This window comes from Phaseolus vulgaris, chromosome 8, assembly GCF_000499845.2.
Source record: "Phaseolus vulgaris cultivar G19833 chromosome 8, P. vulgaris v2.0, whole genome shotgun sequence".
Classification (NCBI taxonomy): domain Eukaryota; kingdom Viridiplantae; phylum Streptophyta; class Magnoliopsida; order Fabales; family Fabaceae; genus Phaseolus; species Phaseolus vulgaris.
Window position 1 is genome coordinate 43,440,698 of NC_023752.2, and position 18,922 is coordinate 43,459,619.

An 18,922-nucleotide genomic window follows, 5' to 3' on the forward strand; every position below is an offset into this window, starting at 1 on the left:
TGCTGAACTTATAAGTAATGGCTTAGAATGTGAAGGAATACGGCCACTTGGAATTCTTATACATCATTTCTGAGTGAGTTGTGTTGTTTTCTTGATGAAGACACTGGTGACTTATCATTATTATTTGTGAACATCACAACTTTCTTTTATTTTCAGACATTAACCCTCTTTCCAAAGAAACTAATAACCATATGAAAGATATTCTATAATAGAATTAGATTAAATTATACTTTTGTTCTCTAACTTCTTTAACTTCTAAAATTTTCATTTTAATATTTTAAGACTACTTTAAAATTAGCTAAAAGTTGAAACGTAAAGCTAAAATTATTTGATAAAGTTAACTTAATAATAAATTAATTGTAAAGTTTTTCTTTAGTTTTTTATATAATTAATTTTAATATTTATTTTAAAATTGCTTTAGTAATAATTTAGTTGACTTAAAAGCTTATAAATATAATTTTATTCTCTCTGTCACTCACTAATTATTTTCATATTTTTTTTAAAAATTTACTAACTTTGAGCATGAAAGAATATTTTACGGATAGATCTGTACTTCATCAACAAAAATCGGTAGCTCTTAGAAAAGATCGACTCATCAAATGTTAAGTGATCCTTTCAAACGGTTCCAACTCAATCTTAATAAAAAATAAACTATAATATTTACTATTATTTTTTATTACCGATATTTAGTCCTTATTGATTTTATGAAGTACTAGTAAAAACATTTGTGAACATGAGAAAAAACTTATTAACGTCTAATTAGCAGCGCAAAATTACACTACAATAATAACAGTAGTGACAATTTTAAATTATTAACACAACTTTTTTAAGTGATTATGATCCACCCAAACTACTCAAGTGGACACTAAGTTTTCTAGGTATTTTCATAGTGATTTTACTGATAACATTCTATCCACTCAAACACCTTATTGGCTTCATCATCTTATCACGAAAATCGCGATCACTTCCAATTTCATAAGTCAACGAAACATGACAATGACTCCTGCATCGTCCACTAATCATGGTGTGCACAAGTCAGAAATGTCTGCTACAAAATTCAACGTTCCACTATGACCCACATTCGTTTTTCTTCATAAGAAGCACTTAGCTCAGCGAAAATGGTAAAATAAATATGTATTCCTCATACAAAGCCATGTTCTTATTGTTCCTATGCACTTGGGGTGCAAAAGCTGTTGACCCTTTAGGTGAATTCTGCAATAGAAACACCAACATCAGCAATGGAGGAAAACTATCTGCCAATATTGATAAAGTATTGGGTGAAGTAGCCCTCAAAACTCCCTCCACTGGTTTCGTTGCCACCACTTATGGAAAAGGCCGAGACCAAGTGTATGCATTGGGTCAGTGTAGGGGAGATGTCAGCACTGAAGATTGCTCCAGTTGTATTCAAGATGCCACAAAGCAAATCCTTCAACGCTGTCCAAACCAAGCTGATGCAAGGATTTGGTATGACTATTGCTTTCTAAGGTTCAACAACAAGAGTTTCTTTGGTGAGGTTGACACATCTTTTGGTATATTCTATTTCAATGTTGAAAATGTAACTGACCCTGAAGCTTTTAACGAGGAGCTTGGGGCTCTCATGAATCACATTAGGGCACAAGCTGTGGTGCCTAAAGAGGAAGGGCTTGGGAAGGGAAAATCTGTGTTGTCCCCATTTGTGACACTCTATGCATTGGTGCAATGCACAAGGGACTTGTCCCAAATATCCTGTGCTCAGTGTTTGGCTATTGCAGTGAACAGCTTCTCCAACTTTTGCAGCAACCGTAAAGGGTGTAGAGTGCTATACAGTTCTTGCTATGTTCGATATGAACTCTACCCTTTTTTCTTCCCACTTGATTCTAACAAAACAGGACCTTCCAATGCAGTAAGACTCAGCGTTTATACTTAAAATACCATTCTATTATGCCAAAACTCTGTTCTTGGTTGCTACCAAACCTTTCATCTTTAACATGCAACTTGCATTTTGAAAAACTTTGAATCTATGATATATTAAAGCATAGGGCGGAAAGTTTGCCTTAATGGTGAAATTCAATTTATTTCCTATGGATTTGGGTAAAAAAGTTATTACTTAGATTTAAATAAATTGTGTTCATGGCTAACAACTTTATTTCACTAAAACTGTTTTAAGTCTACACAATTTCATTTAATCGAAGAATGAGTCTTTATAAAGACGATTCCTAATAATGTGAAGTCGTGACTAAATCTTCATGACTTTGTTATGATTTGTTAGTTATCAAAAATCAATTTACGAAGTTAATTGAAATTGTTCTAACTTTAAATGATTTGATTTGAAGAAATTATAAAGAAGTCGTAAATTTGTGGACAACTTCAATCGTAAAGAAGTCATGCATGTCTTACGCAACTCCAAATAATCTTAAAAATTTAGCTCAACGAAATCATGCGTGAACAACTTTTTCATACGATGGTATATGTAAAAGAATTTTTTTGCTGTGTGCCTAATCGATTTCGGATATTTATTGTTAATTCCATACCATTAACTACATTCAAACCCTGAAACAAATATTAATAATTATAACAAATAAACAAATATAAAAGTTTATGTATTACTATGGAACTTCACATCTTAACTACAGTGATACCTCAAGTAACAACAATCATCTGTCATCAATATAAAAAAATATGTTAATAAAATAAAAAGAATATGAAAAAAGTAAATCAAAAATTTATATGTTAACAAAAACGATACATAATAGACTATACTTATTTACAAAGAATCTAATAATAACTATATGAAAATCTATTACCAATAAAATGATTCTATATGATAAATCCTAAATAGCCAATTTAATATTCAACAATATTTATTCTTTTTCATTTTATAAAAATAATTATATAGTTCTTTTCAACAACTTATCCTTTAAAAAGAAATGTCAGTTTTGCTGATTTTTTTTTATTTTTATTTTATAGTTCTTTCCGTTAACTACTATCAATTACATAAATTAATAATAATTAATAATAATTCAAGATTGTACTCATTTGGATATATATATATGTAATATTTGTCACCAATGTGATAAACAAGTGGTTTGACAAATTACACAATCTTATACGTATAATCATGAACCCATTAAACCACGAACACAACTTCTTCATAGTTAGAGTCGTCCACCAAATTCACGACTTATTTATAATTTCTTTCAACCAAAATCGTTTAAAGCTAAAATAATTTTAATTAATTTTATAAATTATTTTTTGATAATTAAACATAAGGGTTTGTCACAATTTATAATTATTATCAAATATTTTGTCTGTAAAAACTTTTCTTTATGATAAATGAAATCATCGGGCTTGAAATGATTTTGTTACCTACACACGACTTACAAATATATTTTTACCCCAAATTCATAATAAATAAATAGAATTGCATAATAACTTAAATTTACCGCATTGTCTCAATCGTTGGTCGATTATATAGTCCAAAAGCTTTGTATGTTAGGTAAGTAAACATGTCACATCTTTATGTTCTCATTTACAATTTTTTTTCGAACGGAGTTTGAATCAAGAGAATTATTGAACCTTTTTTTCGTTCAGTCAGCCTACACCTCACTCCTTCCTCTCGAATGAACTCCTGACACTCTTGCTCTTTCACTCCTCTCTCTGTGAACTCCAGGTTCTGTGATCTTTCATTATTGGGCATGATTAAGGATTTAATATGTAATTAAGAATGCAGTATTAATGCTTAACCTTTGATTTCTTTTGCTTGGGCGTGATGGTCTCGGTCGACCTCGATTGGATGTTGGACTTGACTTGATCGTACAGACTAACCGCTTGCCCCATAGGCTCAAGGATGTTGAATCCAAAGAGTCTTTGTGATGGTTGAGCTTTCCGAGGCGAGATGTGACATGGCAGTGCCAGACGCGTAATGATTACTAGGGTTTTTGGCACCATTTGATGTGGGTCGTTGGATTAAAGGGGATTTAACGGTTAAGATGAAATGGACATTCGCTCTCCCTCTCTCATCGAGGGCTATAAATAGTGGTCCCCCACTGATCCTTCTCATTGCTACTTCGCTCTGACTTCTGAACCCCAATCATTATGGCAAGGTGTTTTCCCTTCATCCTGAGAGGTTAGTCATGTCTTCCCCTATCTCTTCGTCTTCTTCTTCTCCTAATTCCTCCACGACTGAGCCTTTGTCGGTTGGGGCAATTCAAACATTGCCCCGTGGAGACTTCTGTGAAGGTCAATGATCCGTAGGACGACCGGGCAGACCTTGCCTGAAGAGTCATCTCATCGTTCGAGATTTGACTGGGTTGATCCCAAGGTGACTGAGTTCATCTATTGAAGTCGGATGCTGCTGATGACATCTTGGCAATTGATTATTATCGATCGACCGACACCACTTGTATGGGTCGAGCTACCTTAGAGGGTCCATTTTTCTTTGTTTATTCCTGCCACTTCTCAGACCTGCACGTCGCTTTACCTTTTGATGATTTCATGATGGGTGTCATCCGGGCACTCAACGTTGCTTCTTCACATCTCCATCCAAACACATGGCCCTCCAAACCTTTCGACTTATATGTGACATGTTTCGTCTTTGTCCAACTCCTTCCACCTTCCTCCATTATTACCATCCCACCCGACCGACCCTATTAGATGGTTATCCCTTGTCAATTTGTCATAGTATGAGGGTGCTAGTTTCTATCCACTTTATGCTCTTACGTGGGAGGCACTATTATTGTACGTTTGTGTTTCTCTTGTTATTCCTATTAATGGTAAGCTTGGTTTTATTATCATTTTTATTGCACTCTATTTGTATCTTCTGGAATGTTTGTTGTTTTTGTGTTAGTTTGCAATAATGGAGAATTGTTTTTTATTTCAAGGAGGAGAGACTATTTAGGTAATGACTTTAGGGATAAACTTGACAGAAGGAATTTATGTTCTCGAAGGTACTCACCAACTCAAGATGCAAGAGGCCACTAGAGCATCCGTGGTCAGACACAACAACTTTATATTTCCAGTCTTCAACTTCATCTTCACAGCCATTGCACGATTGTGTGCATCACGTCTCATATCCACACGATTACACCCACCTTTCTTCTCTGCCCATTCAAATGCAAGTAGAACCAAGAAGTTCCCGTTCACTCTCCCAGAGAAATTTCAATACCTGTAACCGTGTGGGAATGCTACGCACCGCCACACAACACAACGGCAGTCACATTCGGAGGAGACACTGCCGGAAGCTTGGTCGCTGAAGTTGCCGACAACGATGGGAGGAGATGCTACTGGCGACGATGAGGAGATCCCTTTCTCCGCCACGTAAGCAACCACTTGACACCTCACATCTCTTAATCTCACCTCTCTCTGCCACGTAAGCAGCACTTGACGCCATAAGGAGCGACTTAACGAAATGACCAATTTAGATACATTTTAAAAAATATAGGACCAAATTGATTTTTTTAAAAACCACTGTACCGACCAGTCCTTGGACATCGCTGACTACTAGTAATGGTGGGCCATGTAAGATGGGACCCACAAGCGGCATGGGGCCACTGTCTCACAAGTGACATGCGCCAAGGTGCTGATGAGTGGTCAGACATCGATCACCAGTATGTGCTGATGTGTCCTCGGCATCAGAGTGAGGGCGATGTGACATCAAGCATCGGTGACTCAAACAGCAGAGCTGGACCATGAGAGGTGGATCCCAACAACACACCAGTTATAAGTAGGGGGAAGCATAGATCACGAGGGGTCCCTGCGTGTGGTGTCAATAGCGCATTCAGGCGCGACACAAGTAAAGAACCACTGGAAGCGCTAAGGCCCATTAGGGTTACGTTGCAGGGGTAGGCTGCATGCATGGCACGTGAACAACTAGGGTACCCCTAAGACGGATGGCCCCAGAGATTAGGTGCACAAGTTGGTACCCAGGTGGCCATTCTGTCAGAGGTTGCACTCCAGTAAGGGAGCCTTACGCGCTAGATTGCCCTAAGATTGGGTGATAGCAGCGCTAAGGCATACCCTCAGAACCCCTAAATGCGGGTAGCGGAAATAGCGGAAACCCTAGACTATATAAAGGGTAGTAAGAAACCTCACAAGGTACGCAAGTTTTAGGCAATCTTTACATAGTTCTTGAGACGAACTGAGAGATACACATTTCTGTTTCATTGCCCCAGTATTGACTTGAGCGTCGGAGTGCAAACGGCCTCTAGAGCCCCCTTTGGCTTTGCAGGTTCAGGGTGTTTGATCGAAAGAAAACACGAACGAAGGCAGAGAGAATTGGGCGTGTGATCGTTGTTAGAAGTATGAGGGCAATCGAGTCAACCGGTAGGAACATTTGGTGCCCACCGTGGGGCACGATCAAATTTTTGTCCCATTCAAAAGCATAAAGCGAAGATTCGTCAATATGAGAAACACGAGGCAAGGATCCGTCGCACCAAATGGAGGCGAGAGCATCACCATGCAACAGATCATGGAGACGATGCACGCCCTTCAGGAAACGGTGGCGACATCAATAATGGATCAAAAACGCATCCAGGTTGATATGGTTGCGTCGTAAGCAAGAAATGAAGAACTGCGCAGGACCAATGAGGAATTGCGCAGGAATTTGCAACAACAGGCAGGGGAACATGTGGTGGATGAACAAACGCCACCCACACCACCTAAGGCTTTCCCAATGCCGTTTTTGCAGCCGATCATAGACGTCGTGATACCAACCACGTTCGTGGGTCTTAAAGCCACCTTTACAGGTGTAAAGGACCCAAAGGCTCATCTCACGACCTTCCACACACAGATGATGCTGACTGGGGGATCTGACACAGTGCATTGCAAGTTGTTCATGAGCATGCTGACAGGCACGACGCTAGATTGGTTCATCAGCCTCCCTGATGGGCATGTGACATTGTTCGCGTAGTTTTGTACGTTGTTCAGGGAGCAATACATAGCCAATCGGGCTCCCCCACCGGTCTCTTACGATTTTTTCGACGTAAGGCATTACCAAGGGGAGTCCTTGAAGGACTACTGATAAGTGTCTAATTTCCGTAATATTTCATATTAAAATATAGACACTTATGAGGATTTATTGTTAATTTACATATAAAATAATCCTTAATTTATGAATTTATACCTTTTTACATTTTTTATGATCTTTACTTGAATAAGAGCATTTTATTCCCAAATTTGGTGTTAATTGCAGATTTCTAGGGAGGATTGAAGATTTGGAGCAAAGGAGAATAATTTGAGATAAGAAGATAGAAGGTCCCATAATGGAAAAAGATGCAAAGAAAGATTGAGCCTTTTTTATGTTTTATCACTTAGCCCATTAGCGCGACACAAGAAGGAACCTAACCCTAGAAAATTAGGATAAATAGGGGGCTAGAGGTTCAACCCTAGGGTGCCAGATTGAGAGGAAAACACCATAGAGTGAATTGTAACCCAATTGGGAGAATGGAATGTGCTAGAAGTATGCGTGGCTAATTCTACCCTTTGGGATTGGGAGTAATATGCTCAAACTCTTATGTATTGAGGTGATATCTTATATATTAATATTTAGTTCTTGATTGATTATTGGTATTGTCGTTTTACTTTTAACTTTCTGTGACAAATTGAGAATCTTAAATCTGACCGGGAGGTATTTTTAGGGTTTGGACCTAAACAACCATACTTAACATATTTGAGTGTTAGGAATAGACTTGAAATGTTAATTGTTATTAAACGTATGAACTTCGTTCTAAGTTGTTCTTATAATTATGCGAGGGATCGATAGTTTGGGGACATTCTTAAGGATTTTATATGCGAGGAATCGATATAAATGATTTTTATATGGGCATCAATTTCAATCAAAAAACTTAATATTGACATGCTAATCAAAATACATAAGAGTGAGATAGATGAAACTTAATCCCTATTTTTCCAACTTGAAACAACCAATTTTTTGTTTGTTTTCTTATTGATCAGTGCCAACACAATTAATTCAAAACCTTTTTTATTGTTTTGTTTTTATATTTAGCGATTATTGTACTCAATAATTCATTGTTCCTCTTGGGATCGATATTCGTCCTTAGGGACAATTATTACATTTGATAAACGCGGTGCACTTGCCGTAAAATGTCATCAACTACCTCAACAGATTCGGGGCATAGGTGGTGAGGCTGCACACCAAGGACGAGGATATGATGGTGCACGCCTTCAGGAAGGGAATCATGTCGGGACCCTTCAGTGAATCACTCATCAGGAGCCGTCCCAAGACTTTCAGTGAGATCAGGCGTCGAGCGGTAGCCTATATCGTCGCGGAAGGGGAACTCACCGAGAAGCGCGGTGGCGTTGTCCCCACCCGCCCGCGAGGGCCAAGTCGACCTCAGTCCATGAGGGTAGATGAGGCAACGACGGAGAAGAAAGCCTCAACAAAGCAGCAACCCTACGAGCCCATGAAACCCCACACCAAGGGGCGCGTGAGGGAGGATGTGCCACTAAGACACAACTTCCTAGTGGAATTGAAAGAGCTGATCGTTGTCCCCAACATAGCGGAGAGACTGAAGATGTCCGCAAAGATTGACAAAGGTTGGGGCCTAAAAAGGACGCCTGGTGCGAGTTCCACCACGCGTATGACCACCCCATATGCAACTGTTTGGCACTCGGACACCATTTGGACGAACTGGTGAAGAATGACTTCCTGAAGGACTACTTGTTGGAGTCACAGGGAGCCCAGACATTGGTAGCGCCAGGAGGTGATCAGGGGCACGAGATGCCCGTTCATGGTGAGATTCACACCATTTCGGGGGGTTTCTCAGGTGGAGCATGCACCGCTTCTCAGCGGAAGAAATATGCACGAAGGGTGATGACGGTAGAGGCACAAGAGGCAGAGCAAGTCCTCGATGTCAACCTCGTCTTCACCAAGGCTGACCTCCGAGATGTCGTCCCCCACGACAATGACCCAGTGGTGATCTCGGTAGTGACCGTAGGGAGAAAGGTGCACCGTGTCCTAATGGACCAGGGAAGCTCGGCAGACGTGATGTTCTGGTCGACTTTCAATAAGTTGCAGTTGTCTCCTGACCAATTGAGGCCTTACATCGGCTATTTGTATGGGTTTGTTGGAGACTAGGTGGAAGTGCGTAGGCACAAAGAGCTGAGAACCACCTTCACAGATGGTGTTGCCTCCCGCACAGAGAACATCAGGTACCTTGTTGTTAACGCTCCCTCAGCTTACAAGATACTATTGGGCAGACCAGCGCTGAACAGGTTGAGGGCGGTAGCATCGACAAGGCACATGAAGATGAAGTTGTCTGACTTGGGGGAACAGTGATCACCATCAAGTCAGACCAGAAGGAGGCTAAGAGATGCTACGAAAATAGCCTTAAAACGAAGAGAGGGGTGTTCACTATCACCACCCAGGCCCCAAGTGAAGAAGGGGTCGCCCGCACAGAGATCACCCGGAAAAGGCGACCCAAACCAGCTGGAGACGTCCTAGAGAGGGAGATCGGTGGAAGAATGTTCAAACTTGACAAGACTTTAGGCCAAGGAACACAGGACCAGATTGTCGAGGTCATAGCATGACACTTGGATGCCTTCGCATGATCCGCCTCGGACATGCCTAACATAGACCCCGATTTCCTATGCCATCGCCTTACGATGGATCCCCAGGTCAGGCCTGTCCGCTAGAGAAGGAGAAAGTTTAACGAGGAGAGGTGGCAGGTCATCAAAGAAGAAACACAGAAGTTGCTGAGCGCTGGCCACATCAGGAAAATTCAGTACCCGGAGTGGAGGATGTGCATAGACTTCACGGACCTCAACAAGGCCTGCCCGAAGAACTCCTATCCCCTACCAAGCATTGATGCTTTGGTAGATAGCACCTTGGGTTGTAGGTTGCTCAGCTTCCTGGATGCTTTTTCTGGGTATAACTAGATCAAGATGCATCTCAGGGACGAATGCAAAACGACGTTCATGACAGAGCTGTCTTGCTATTGTTACACAGTAATGCCCTTTGGGCTGAAGAATAAAGGTGCCACCTACCAGAGGCTGATGAACAGAGTGCTCGCACCCATGATAGGGTGAAATGTGAAGGCCTATGTGGACGATATGGTGGTGACCTCACAGGTGAAGGATCAGCATGTCACTGATTTAGAAGAGCTATTTACCACGATAGATAAGTATAGACTGAAGCTGAACCTCGAGAAGTGTGCGTTCAGGGTGGAAGCGGGTAAGTTCTTGGATTTCCTACTCACTGAGTGTGGGATAGAGGTGAACCCCGAGAAGTGTGCTGCAATCCTCGCAATGAAGAGCCCAATCTTGGTCAAGGAGGTGCAGCAGGGCGGATGGTCGCTTTGTCCATATTCGTATCAGCTGGAGGGGACAAAGGTCACCCTTATTTCCAGTGCTTGAGGAGGAACAACAGGTTCATCTGGACTAGGGAGTGTGAAGAGGCGTTCCTAAAGTTGAAGGAGTACCTGGTCAGTCCCCAAGTGTTGTGCAAGCCGCTGCTGGGTACTCCGCTTCGTCTGTACTTCACAGTTACGGAACGGGCGATCAGTTCGGTCCTTGTGCAGGAACAAGACCAAGTGCAGAAGCCAATATACTTTGTGAGCAAAGTATTGCAGGGACGGAGGTACCAGGCCCTAGAGAAGGCAGCCCTGGCAGTGGTGTTCTCAGCGAGGAGACTTCGCCACTACTTCCAGAGTTTTACTGTACTAGCGACCGTCATACAGGAAACCCTAAAGACACCTCAAACCTTCACCGCAGATAATTTGGTGGAGGTCCATCAGGTCAGTACGTCGAGAGGAGGGAAGAGGAGTCATCGGTCACTGACTCAGGAGACATTGAGAATGCCCAGGATAAGCACATACCCAGTTCTTGGGGAAGAGGCATTGCAAGTTTGCCTGGTTGAAGGAGGAGAAACCTGAATGACGCCCTATAAGCGTTACCTGGCTAATGGGATACTCCCGCTGGAACCCATAGAGGCCAGGAAAATAAAGAAAAATTCATTCAAGTACACCCTCATCGATGAAGAGTTGTTCAGACACGGGTTCACCCACCTTATTCTGGTATGTGTAAGTGGTGAGCAATGTGCACGAATAATGGCAGAACTCCACGAAGGGATATGCGGGAGTCATATAGGTGGTCGATCTCTAGCATCGAAGGCCATCCGTGCGGGATATTATTGGCCAACCATAAGGGAAGAATGCACGAGGTACGCACAACAGTGCAAGCAATGTCAACAACATGCTGACTGGCACAAGGCGCCACCAGAAGAGCTCAAGTCGATTTACAGCCCCTGGCCGTTTCATACCTGGGGAATCGATATACTGGGACCTTTCCCTTTTGCGATACGACAGATGAAGTACCTCGTGGTCGTCATAGAGTATTTCACGAAGTGGATAGAGGCTGAGCCAGTGGCGCAAATCACGACCCAAAAGATCCGGCACTTTGTGTGGAAGAACATAGTCTGCCGTTTCGGAGTACTGAAATGCTTGGTGTCTGACAACGACACCCAGTTCGCAAGCTAACAGCTGAGAAAGCTGTGTACAGAAATTGGGACAAAGCAGGTGTTCGCATTAGTCGAGCACCCCCAAACGAATGGGCAGGTCGAGTCTGCCAACCGAGTCCTGCTCAGAGGTCTGCAGAGAAGGCTCGAGAAGGCCAAAAGGACTTGGGCAGAGGAGGTCCCTAGAATTGTGCGGGCTTACCACACCACTCCCTAGTCCACCACCAAAGAAAGACCTGTTGGAGATTGCTATCCGTAAAGGTATACGTTCTACTCGTAATCCCTCTCCACATTATACTGCTTTGAGTTACCATAGACTATCTCAACCTTTTTATACCTGCCTTTCGTCTATTTCTTCTGTATCCATTCCAAAATCTGTAGGTGATGCCTTAGCTCATCCTGGTTGGCGTCAGGCCATGCTTGATGAAATGAATGCGCTTCAGAATAATGGAACTTGGGAACTTGTTCCTTTACCATCTAGGAAATCTGTTGTTGGTTGCAGGTGGATTTTTGCTATCAAAGTTGGTCCTGATGGTACTATAGATCGTCTCAAAGCTCGTCTTGTGGCTAAGGGTTATACCCAAATTTTTGGTTTAGACTATGGTGATACTTTTTCTCCAGTAGCAAAGATGGCCTCTGTTCACTTATTCATAGCTATGGCTGCTCTTCAACAATGGCCTCTTTATCAACTAGATGTTAAAAATGCTTTTCTTAATGGGGATTTGCAGGAAGAAATTTATATGAAGCAAGCTCCCAGTTTTGTTGCTCAGGGGGAGTCTTCTGGATTGGTATGTCGTCTTCGCAAATCCTTATATGGCCTCAAGCAGTCTCCTTGGGCTTGGTTTGGAAAATTTAGGAATGTTGTTCAACAATTTGGTATGACTCGCAGTGAAGGAGATCATTCAGTTTTTTATCGTCACTCGAGTGCTGGGTGTATCTATCTTGTAGTATATGTTGATGACATTGTTCTTACAGGCAGTGATCACCATGGCATCTCACAAGTAAAACAACACCTTTGTCAACACTTTCAAACCAAAGATCTTGTCAAACTCAGATATTTCTTGGGGATTGAGGTAGCACAATCCAATACTGGTATTGTTATCTCTCAAAGAAAATACGCATTAGATATTTTGGAGGAAATTGGGTTGATGAATTCCAAATCTGTTGATACTTCCATGGATCCCTATGTCAAGCTTTTACCCAATTAGGGGGAGCCTCTTTCAGATCCTGAGAAGTACAGGAGATTAGTTGGAAAATTGAACTATCTCACAGTTACTCGCCCTGATATTTCCTTTGCAGTCAGTGTGGTGAGTCAATTTCTTAATTCTCCATGCGAAGATCATTGGAATGCAGTCATTCGTATAGTGAAGTACATTAAAGGCTCTCCTGGAAAAGGTTTGTTATATGGTCATAATAACCATACTAAAGTCGTTTGTTATTCAGATGCTGATTGGGCAAGATCTCCATCTGATAGAAGATCAACTTCTGGTTATTGTGTCTCCATTGGTGATAACTTGATCTCTTGGAAGAGCAAGAAACAAAGTGTTGTGGCAAGATCTAGTGCAGAAGCATAATATAGAGCTATGGCCTCGGCTACTTGTGAGCTTATTTGGCTTAAACAGTTACTTAAAGAATTGCAATTTGGAGAGGTGACTCAAATGATACTTATATGTGATAATCAGGTTGCTCTTCATATTAGCTCAAATCCAATTTTTCATGAAAGGACAAAACATATTGAGATTGATTGTCATTTCATTAGAGAAAAGATTATATAAGGAGATATCAAGACTGAGTTTGTTAATTCAAATAATCAATTAACAGATATTTTTCCTAAACCCTTACGAGGGCCTAGGATTGATTACATTTGTAACAAGCTGGGTACATATGATCTATATGCACCAGCTTGAAGGGGAGTGTTAGATATTATTAGATATAATTAGATATTATTTGATATTATGAGATATTATAGATATTGTTAGATATCTCATATTTATGTAATGGGCTTAGCTCATATGTTTCTTTTCCTATATAAACATAACCCTATGTGTTCAATATACACAAGGGATTTACCCTATTCTTTCTTTTCCTTTAACATGGTATCAGAGCCATTTCAAGCCTATCCTAGCGAGTATTTGTTGGGTTTATCAGGCCACCCGCTATCGGGCCGTTATCAGACCACCCATAACATATATCTCCACGCACGAGTTGGTAGCCTCGGCGTGAGGGGGGTGTGTTGGAGATCCCACATCGACTAGAGATTAAAGTCTTTCATAGTATATAAGTGGGTGCAAACATCACCTCATTGAGCCGGTTTTATGGGGTTGAGTTAGGCTTAAAGTCCACTTCTTAACAAGACCCTTCAGCTTGGTGTATGGGTCGGACGCGATGATTCCCGTAGAGATCTAGGAGAACTCGCCACGTTTCCAGAACTTCGTGGCCGAAGAGTCCAACAAAGAGAGAAGGATGAACCTGGATCTATTGGACGAAGTAAGGGAAGAAGCAAGGATTAAAGCTGAAGCCTTGAAGAGAAGGGTAGAGTACAAGTACAACTCCAAGCTGAGACCTCGCCAGTTCCAGGTCGCCGACCTGGTGATGCGAAAGGCCCACCCGTATAAGCTAGAGAACAAGTTGTCCCCCAAGTGGACTAGTCCTTTCAGAGTGATAGAGGCCCTTAGGAATGGGACATACAGGCTTGAGACGTTGGAGGGAGGCGCAATTCCTCGTACATGGAATGCGACCAACCTCAAGTTTTACTTCAGTTGAACTTTAGCATTGTACATAGTTTTTAGGGGACACTCTTTTTCCCTTCCAAGGGTTTTTTAACGAGGTTACTGATGACTTTTTACGGCAAGTGCACCGCGTTTGTCAGAAGTAATAATTGTCCCTAAGGACGGATATCGATCCCACAAGGAACAGTGAATTATCAAGTACAATAATCGCTAAATATAGAACAAAACAATTAAAAGTGTATTGAGAGTGGTTGTGTTGGCGATGATCAATAAGAAAACAGACAAAGAATTAATTGTTTCAATTGGAAAAATAGGGATTAGGTTTCATCTCTCTCACTCTCATGTATTTTGATTAACATGTCAATATTAAGTTTTTTAATTGAAATTGATGCCCGTATAAAAATCATTTATATCGATTCCTCGCATATAAAATCCTTAAGAATGTTCCCTAACTATCGATCCCTCGCATAATTATAAGAACAACTTAGAACGAAGCTCGGACGTTTAATAGCAATTAACATTTCAAGTCTATTCCTAGCACTCAAATATGTTAAGTATTGTTGTTTAGGTCCGAACCCTAAAAATACCTCCCGGTCAGATTTAAGATTCTCAATTTGTCACGGAAAATTAAAAGTAAAACAACAATACCAATAATCAATCAAGAACTGAATATTAATATATAAAATATCACCTCAATACATAAGAGTTTGAGCACATTACTCTCAATCCCAAAGGGTAGAATTAGCCACGCATACTTCTATCACCTTCCATTCTCCCAATTGGGTTACAATTCACTCTATGGTGTTTTCCTCTCAATCTGCCACCCTAAGGTTGAGCCTCTAGCCCTCTATTTATCCTAGTTTTCTAGGGTTAGGTTGTTTCCTATGTCGCGCTAATGGGCTAAATGATAAAACATAAAAAAAGGCCCAATCTTTCTTTGCATCTTTTCCATTCTGGGACCTTTTATCTTTATCTTTTTAGCTCAAATCACTCATCTTTAATCCAAATCTCCAATCTTCCTTAGAAATCTGCAATTAACACCAAATTTGGGAATAAAATACTCTTATTCAAATAAAGATCATAAAAATGTAAAAAGGTATAAATTCATAAATTAGGGATTATTTTATATGTAAATTAGCAATAAATCCTCATAAGTGCCTATATTTTAATATGAAATATTACTGAAATTAGACACTTATCACTCTCCCCAACTTAGAATCTTGCTTGTCCTCAAGCAAAGTAAATGAATATATTTGAATTTAAATATCAAACAGCTTAATTCATTAAACAACAGATCAAATTAGAAACTTATGATGCTTCCAAATTCAAATATAGAAAATTATAGACACAATCAATTTCCAGGATCAAATCAAAACAAATAAATGACAATTCATCAAGGAATATCTTCTCATATGCTCACGGGTAAGTGTTTCTCTATATTTTCACTGAATTATAACAAATCACAGTTGCTTTTCATTTCATCTTCAAATCACAAACATATTAGAAACATGAATCTTGAGGTCTTTTCCAGGGTTGTAATGAGGCTGGGCTTCCAAAAAATATTGGTTTTTCTTAGATAACAAAAGCACATCTTAAAGAAGAAGAACATACCTACAATTCAATTATAGAGAACATATATGTTATCTAATTACCACTTTCTTTTGATATCACCTTTTTCCTCATTTTTTTTTTCATGATTTTCATGAAATTTTTCTATCTTTCTTTTCTATTTCTTTTTCTTCTTATGTTTCTGTTTCTTGTTTTTTTTTCTTTTTTTTTTCAATTATAGGAAAAAATTCTTCCTATTTTAAACTTTTTGAACTTTCACAATCAGAACCAACCATTCCCTTTTCTATATGTATTGCATCTATGTTCTCCTTCCTTAGACATGCTAAAGGGTAGGAAATTATATCAATAAAGGTTAAGGTGCAATATTAACAAAAAAATTCTTGGCCCAAAGGGGATAAAAAAATGGAATACTAATATAAAGGTTGGCTTTTTGGCCTTGGCTCCTACTTAACACAAACAAATGCCTCAATCATCTTCATGCTCTTTTATGATGCAACAAAAATAAAAATTAAGCAACCACAACTGTCAATTCATCAGTAAAACTCTCAAAAACTGTTTCAGGTTCACACACTCACTTGGTTTAAATGGTCTCATTCCTTTTTGTCTTGTCATTATTTGTCCTAATCAATTATCCTGTTAAATTTTCATGTATCATAATTTTAACTACATTTAAATAGGGATTCAATCATATTTTCTTTTCTAACCTGTGTCTAATTCATCTCACTACTTAATATTTAAACGCAAATTCTTTTTTCCACAATTCAAAATTAATATTCTAGTTCTTTTTAATTTGAAAAAAAAATAAACTAGAAAACAAACAAATTAAAACTGAAATTTAGTCAAGAAAGATAATTCAAGACTTAAAATTACCAAACTAATAAAACAGGAAATTTATTCAAAATAAGCAATAAAAACAAACCAAACAAATAAGCAAATAAACAGAAAACAAAATAACCGAAAAATAAAATAAATAAAATAAGAAAAAATTCAAATAACTGAAAAGAAAAGAGAATTAGAAAGATAAAACCATATTTTTGCTCAATCCTCTCTTCTTAAGAAATCATCCAGCTTTTTGTTAAAAAATTTATCTACAGTCTTGCTTCATTTGCTGGATCTGCCCCCCTGAATAATAGAACCTGTCCCCAGGTCAAAAATACATAACCTACAAAATGATTAGGAGGCATATAGGATTTTTTTTTTATTATTCTTATTTACTTTTATTTTTTATTTTTTATTTTAAATAAAATCAGCAAAGGTAATAAAACAACATAAAACTAAAATGTGGACTGGGTTGCCTCCCAGTAAGCGCTCGTTTAACGTCATCTAGCTTGACGCCTGTTTATTTCAAGATGGACAACTCTCTTTGTTGCATCATGTTGTATGCATTCTTCCTCGTTACAAGAACATCTTCAACCACACGATAAGGATCTTTGATGGATCTTTTTGCCAACTGCATCTTGGTGGGTTGAACCTCCAAATCGCCTAAATACAGTGCAGCCTTGTCCACAGATAAAACGCCTATAAACACGGGAAGATTAAAACCTCCTAAGTTCTTAGAATTTTGAAGCAAGTCCCTTTGAGTCATGATACTGCATCTAGCCTCCAACTCTCTATTTCTCTCTTCAATATAGCTCCTATTCTTCAGAAATCTCTCAAATGTTGAATCTTGCTTCAGATTTCCTGCAAAATAATTCCTAGGGAGCAATTTGTCAAAGAATTTTTTGTCCTTCTCTGTTTTTGAAGGAGGATGAGGATATGATAAATCTTTTTCAAGAACATTTCTCTCCTTATTTTTAATTTTTTTCTTCCTCACTTCTTTTCATTTCTCTCTCTAACTCCTCAGTCTCATCTTCTTTTTCAGCTATTACCTTATTGCAATGCTCTTTTGGGTTGGTTTGGTTGTCAACTAAAAACTGACCACTTTGTATTTCTTCAAATTGTTTAGCCACTTTTCCCATTTGGATCTCTATATTCCTGATTGTTGCCATGCTATTTTCTTCCATTATGACAAGCTTTGTTAGGGCTTCTTCAACTTTACTCATTCTTTCAAGCATGAATGGATCCTCAACTTCAGGTGAATTGTTCAGATAAGAACAGTGTCCATTAGGATGATCACCTCCACAAAAATCACACATGATTGAGTGACTCTGGCTTTGAGATGAATGCACAACATATAACTGTTGGGACAATTTAGCCATTTGTGCGGTTAGTTGCTCAATCTGTTGTGTCAGAATTTTATTTTGAGCCAAGAGTGCATCTTCTAACGAACCTTCCTTCTGAGTATTTTGTTTATCATGTTGGGATTGATAATCAGTTGACGCCAATGCAGCAATAATCCTTGTCGCTTGTTCTACATCAAGAGTCATCGTTGTGCCTCCAGCTGCAGCATCTAGGAGCATCTTTGTGTCAGATCTGAGACCGGAGAGAAATATGCTCAGTTGAGCAATATCTTCAAACCCATGATTTGGGCATTTTCTAAGTAACATTTTAAATCTTTCCCATGTCTCACAGAATGATTCATCTACTCCTTGTCTGAACACAGAAATTTCAGACTTTGCTTTGATGTAGCGAGAAATTGGAAAAAATCTTTGCAGGAATTTTTCCTCTACCTCCTTCCAACTAGTGAGACTCTGATTTGGAAGTGATCTGAGCCAATCCTTAGCCTTTCCTGCCAATGACAAAGAAAACAAACGCATATAAGCATTTTCAAGATCACTTGATTGAAAGCCCATTGTTCCCACCAATTCATAAAATGTAGACAAATGTGAACATGGATCCTCATGATCCATTGCTTTGAATTGATGAGTAATGATGATAGTGAGAAAATTAGGATTTATTTTCAAGGCCTTAGCGGTAGCAGGTATTGCGATACTAGAATAATGCCTTGGTCCTAGGTACATGACATAATCTCCAAGTGTCCTCTTAGGAGGTGGTGCTTGCTCTTCTGCCATGTTGCTTTCTTCCTAAAACATATTAGTGAGAAAAAAAAAAACAGAGTATTTTTTTTTAAAAAAAATAAAATAAAATAAAATAAAAACAAATCTGCAAAATAAAATAAAAATAAAAATAAAACACTAAAATGACGTTAAGAGAAAAATAACAAAAATATTAAAAACAATATATACAGATAAAACCAAAACTAAAAACAGAATAAAAGAAAACATAAAAACAAAAA

At 39.2% G+C, this 18,922-nt stretch overlaps 1 protein-coding gene and 1 pseudogene across 1 annotated transcript; both read left to right on the top strand.

The window, feature by feature from the left end:
• The first annotated feature begins 957 nt into the window (after nt 1–957).
• On the top strand, nt 958–1,989 carry LOC137826871 (cysteine-rich repeat secretory protein 55-like). The gene has a single exon (XM_068633022.1). It carries the CDS (start codon nt 1,133–1,135, stop codon nt 1,904–1,906), a length of 774 nt encoding a protein of 257 aa, XP_068489123.1. The 5' UTR covers nt 958–1,132; the 3' UTR covers nt 1,907–1,989.
• Nucleotides 1,990–18,201: 16,212 nt separating this feature from the next.
• LOC137827367 (small nucleolar RNA R71) lies at nt 18,202–18,307 on the top strand (annotated as a pseudogene).
• Nucleotides 18,308–18,922: the final 615 nt, after the last annotated feature.

Bases quoted from the DNA above. Each gene is read 5' to 3' on its own strand.
- LOC137826871 (XM_068633022.1), top strand. From the start codon at position 1,133: ATGTATTCCTCATACAAAGCCATGTTCTTATTGTTCCTATGCACTTGG.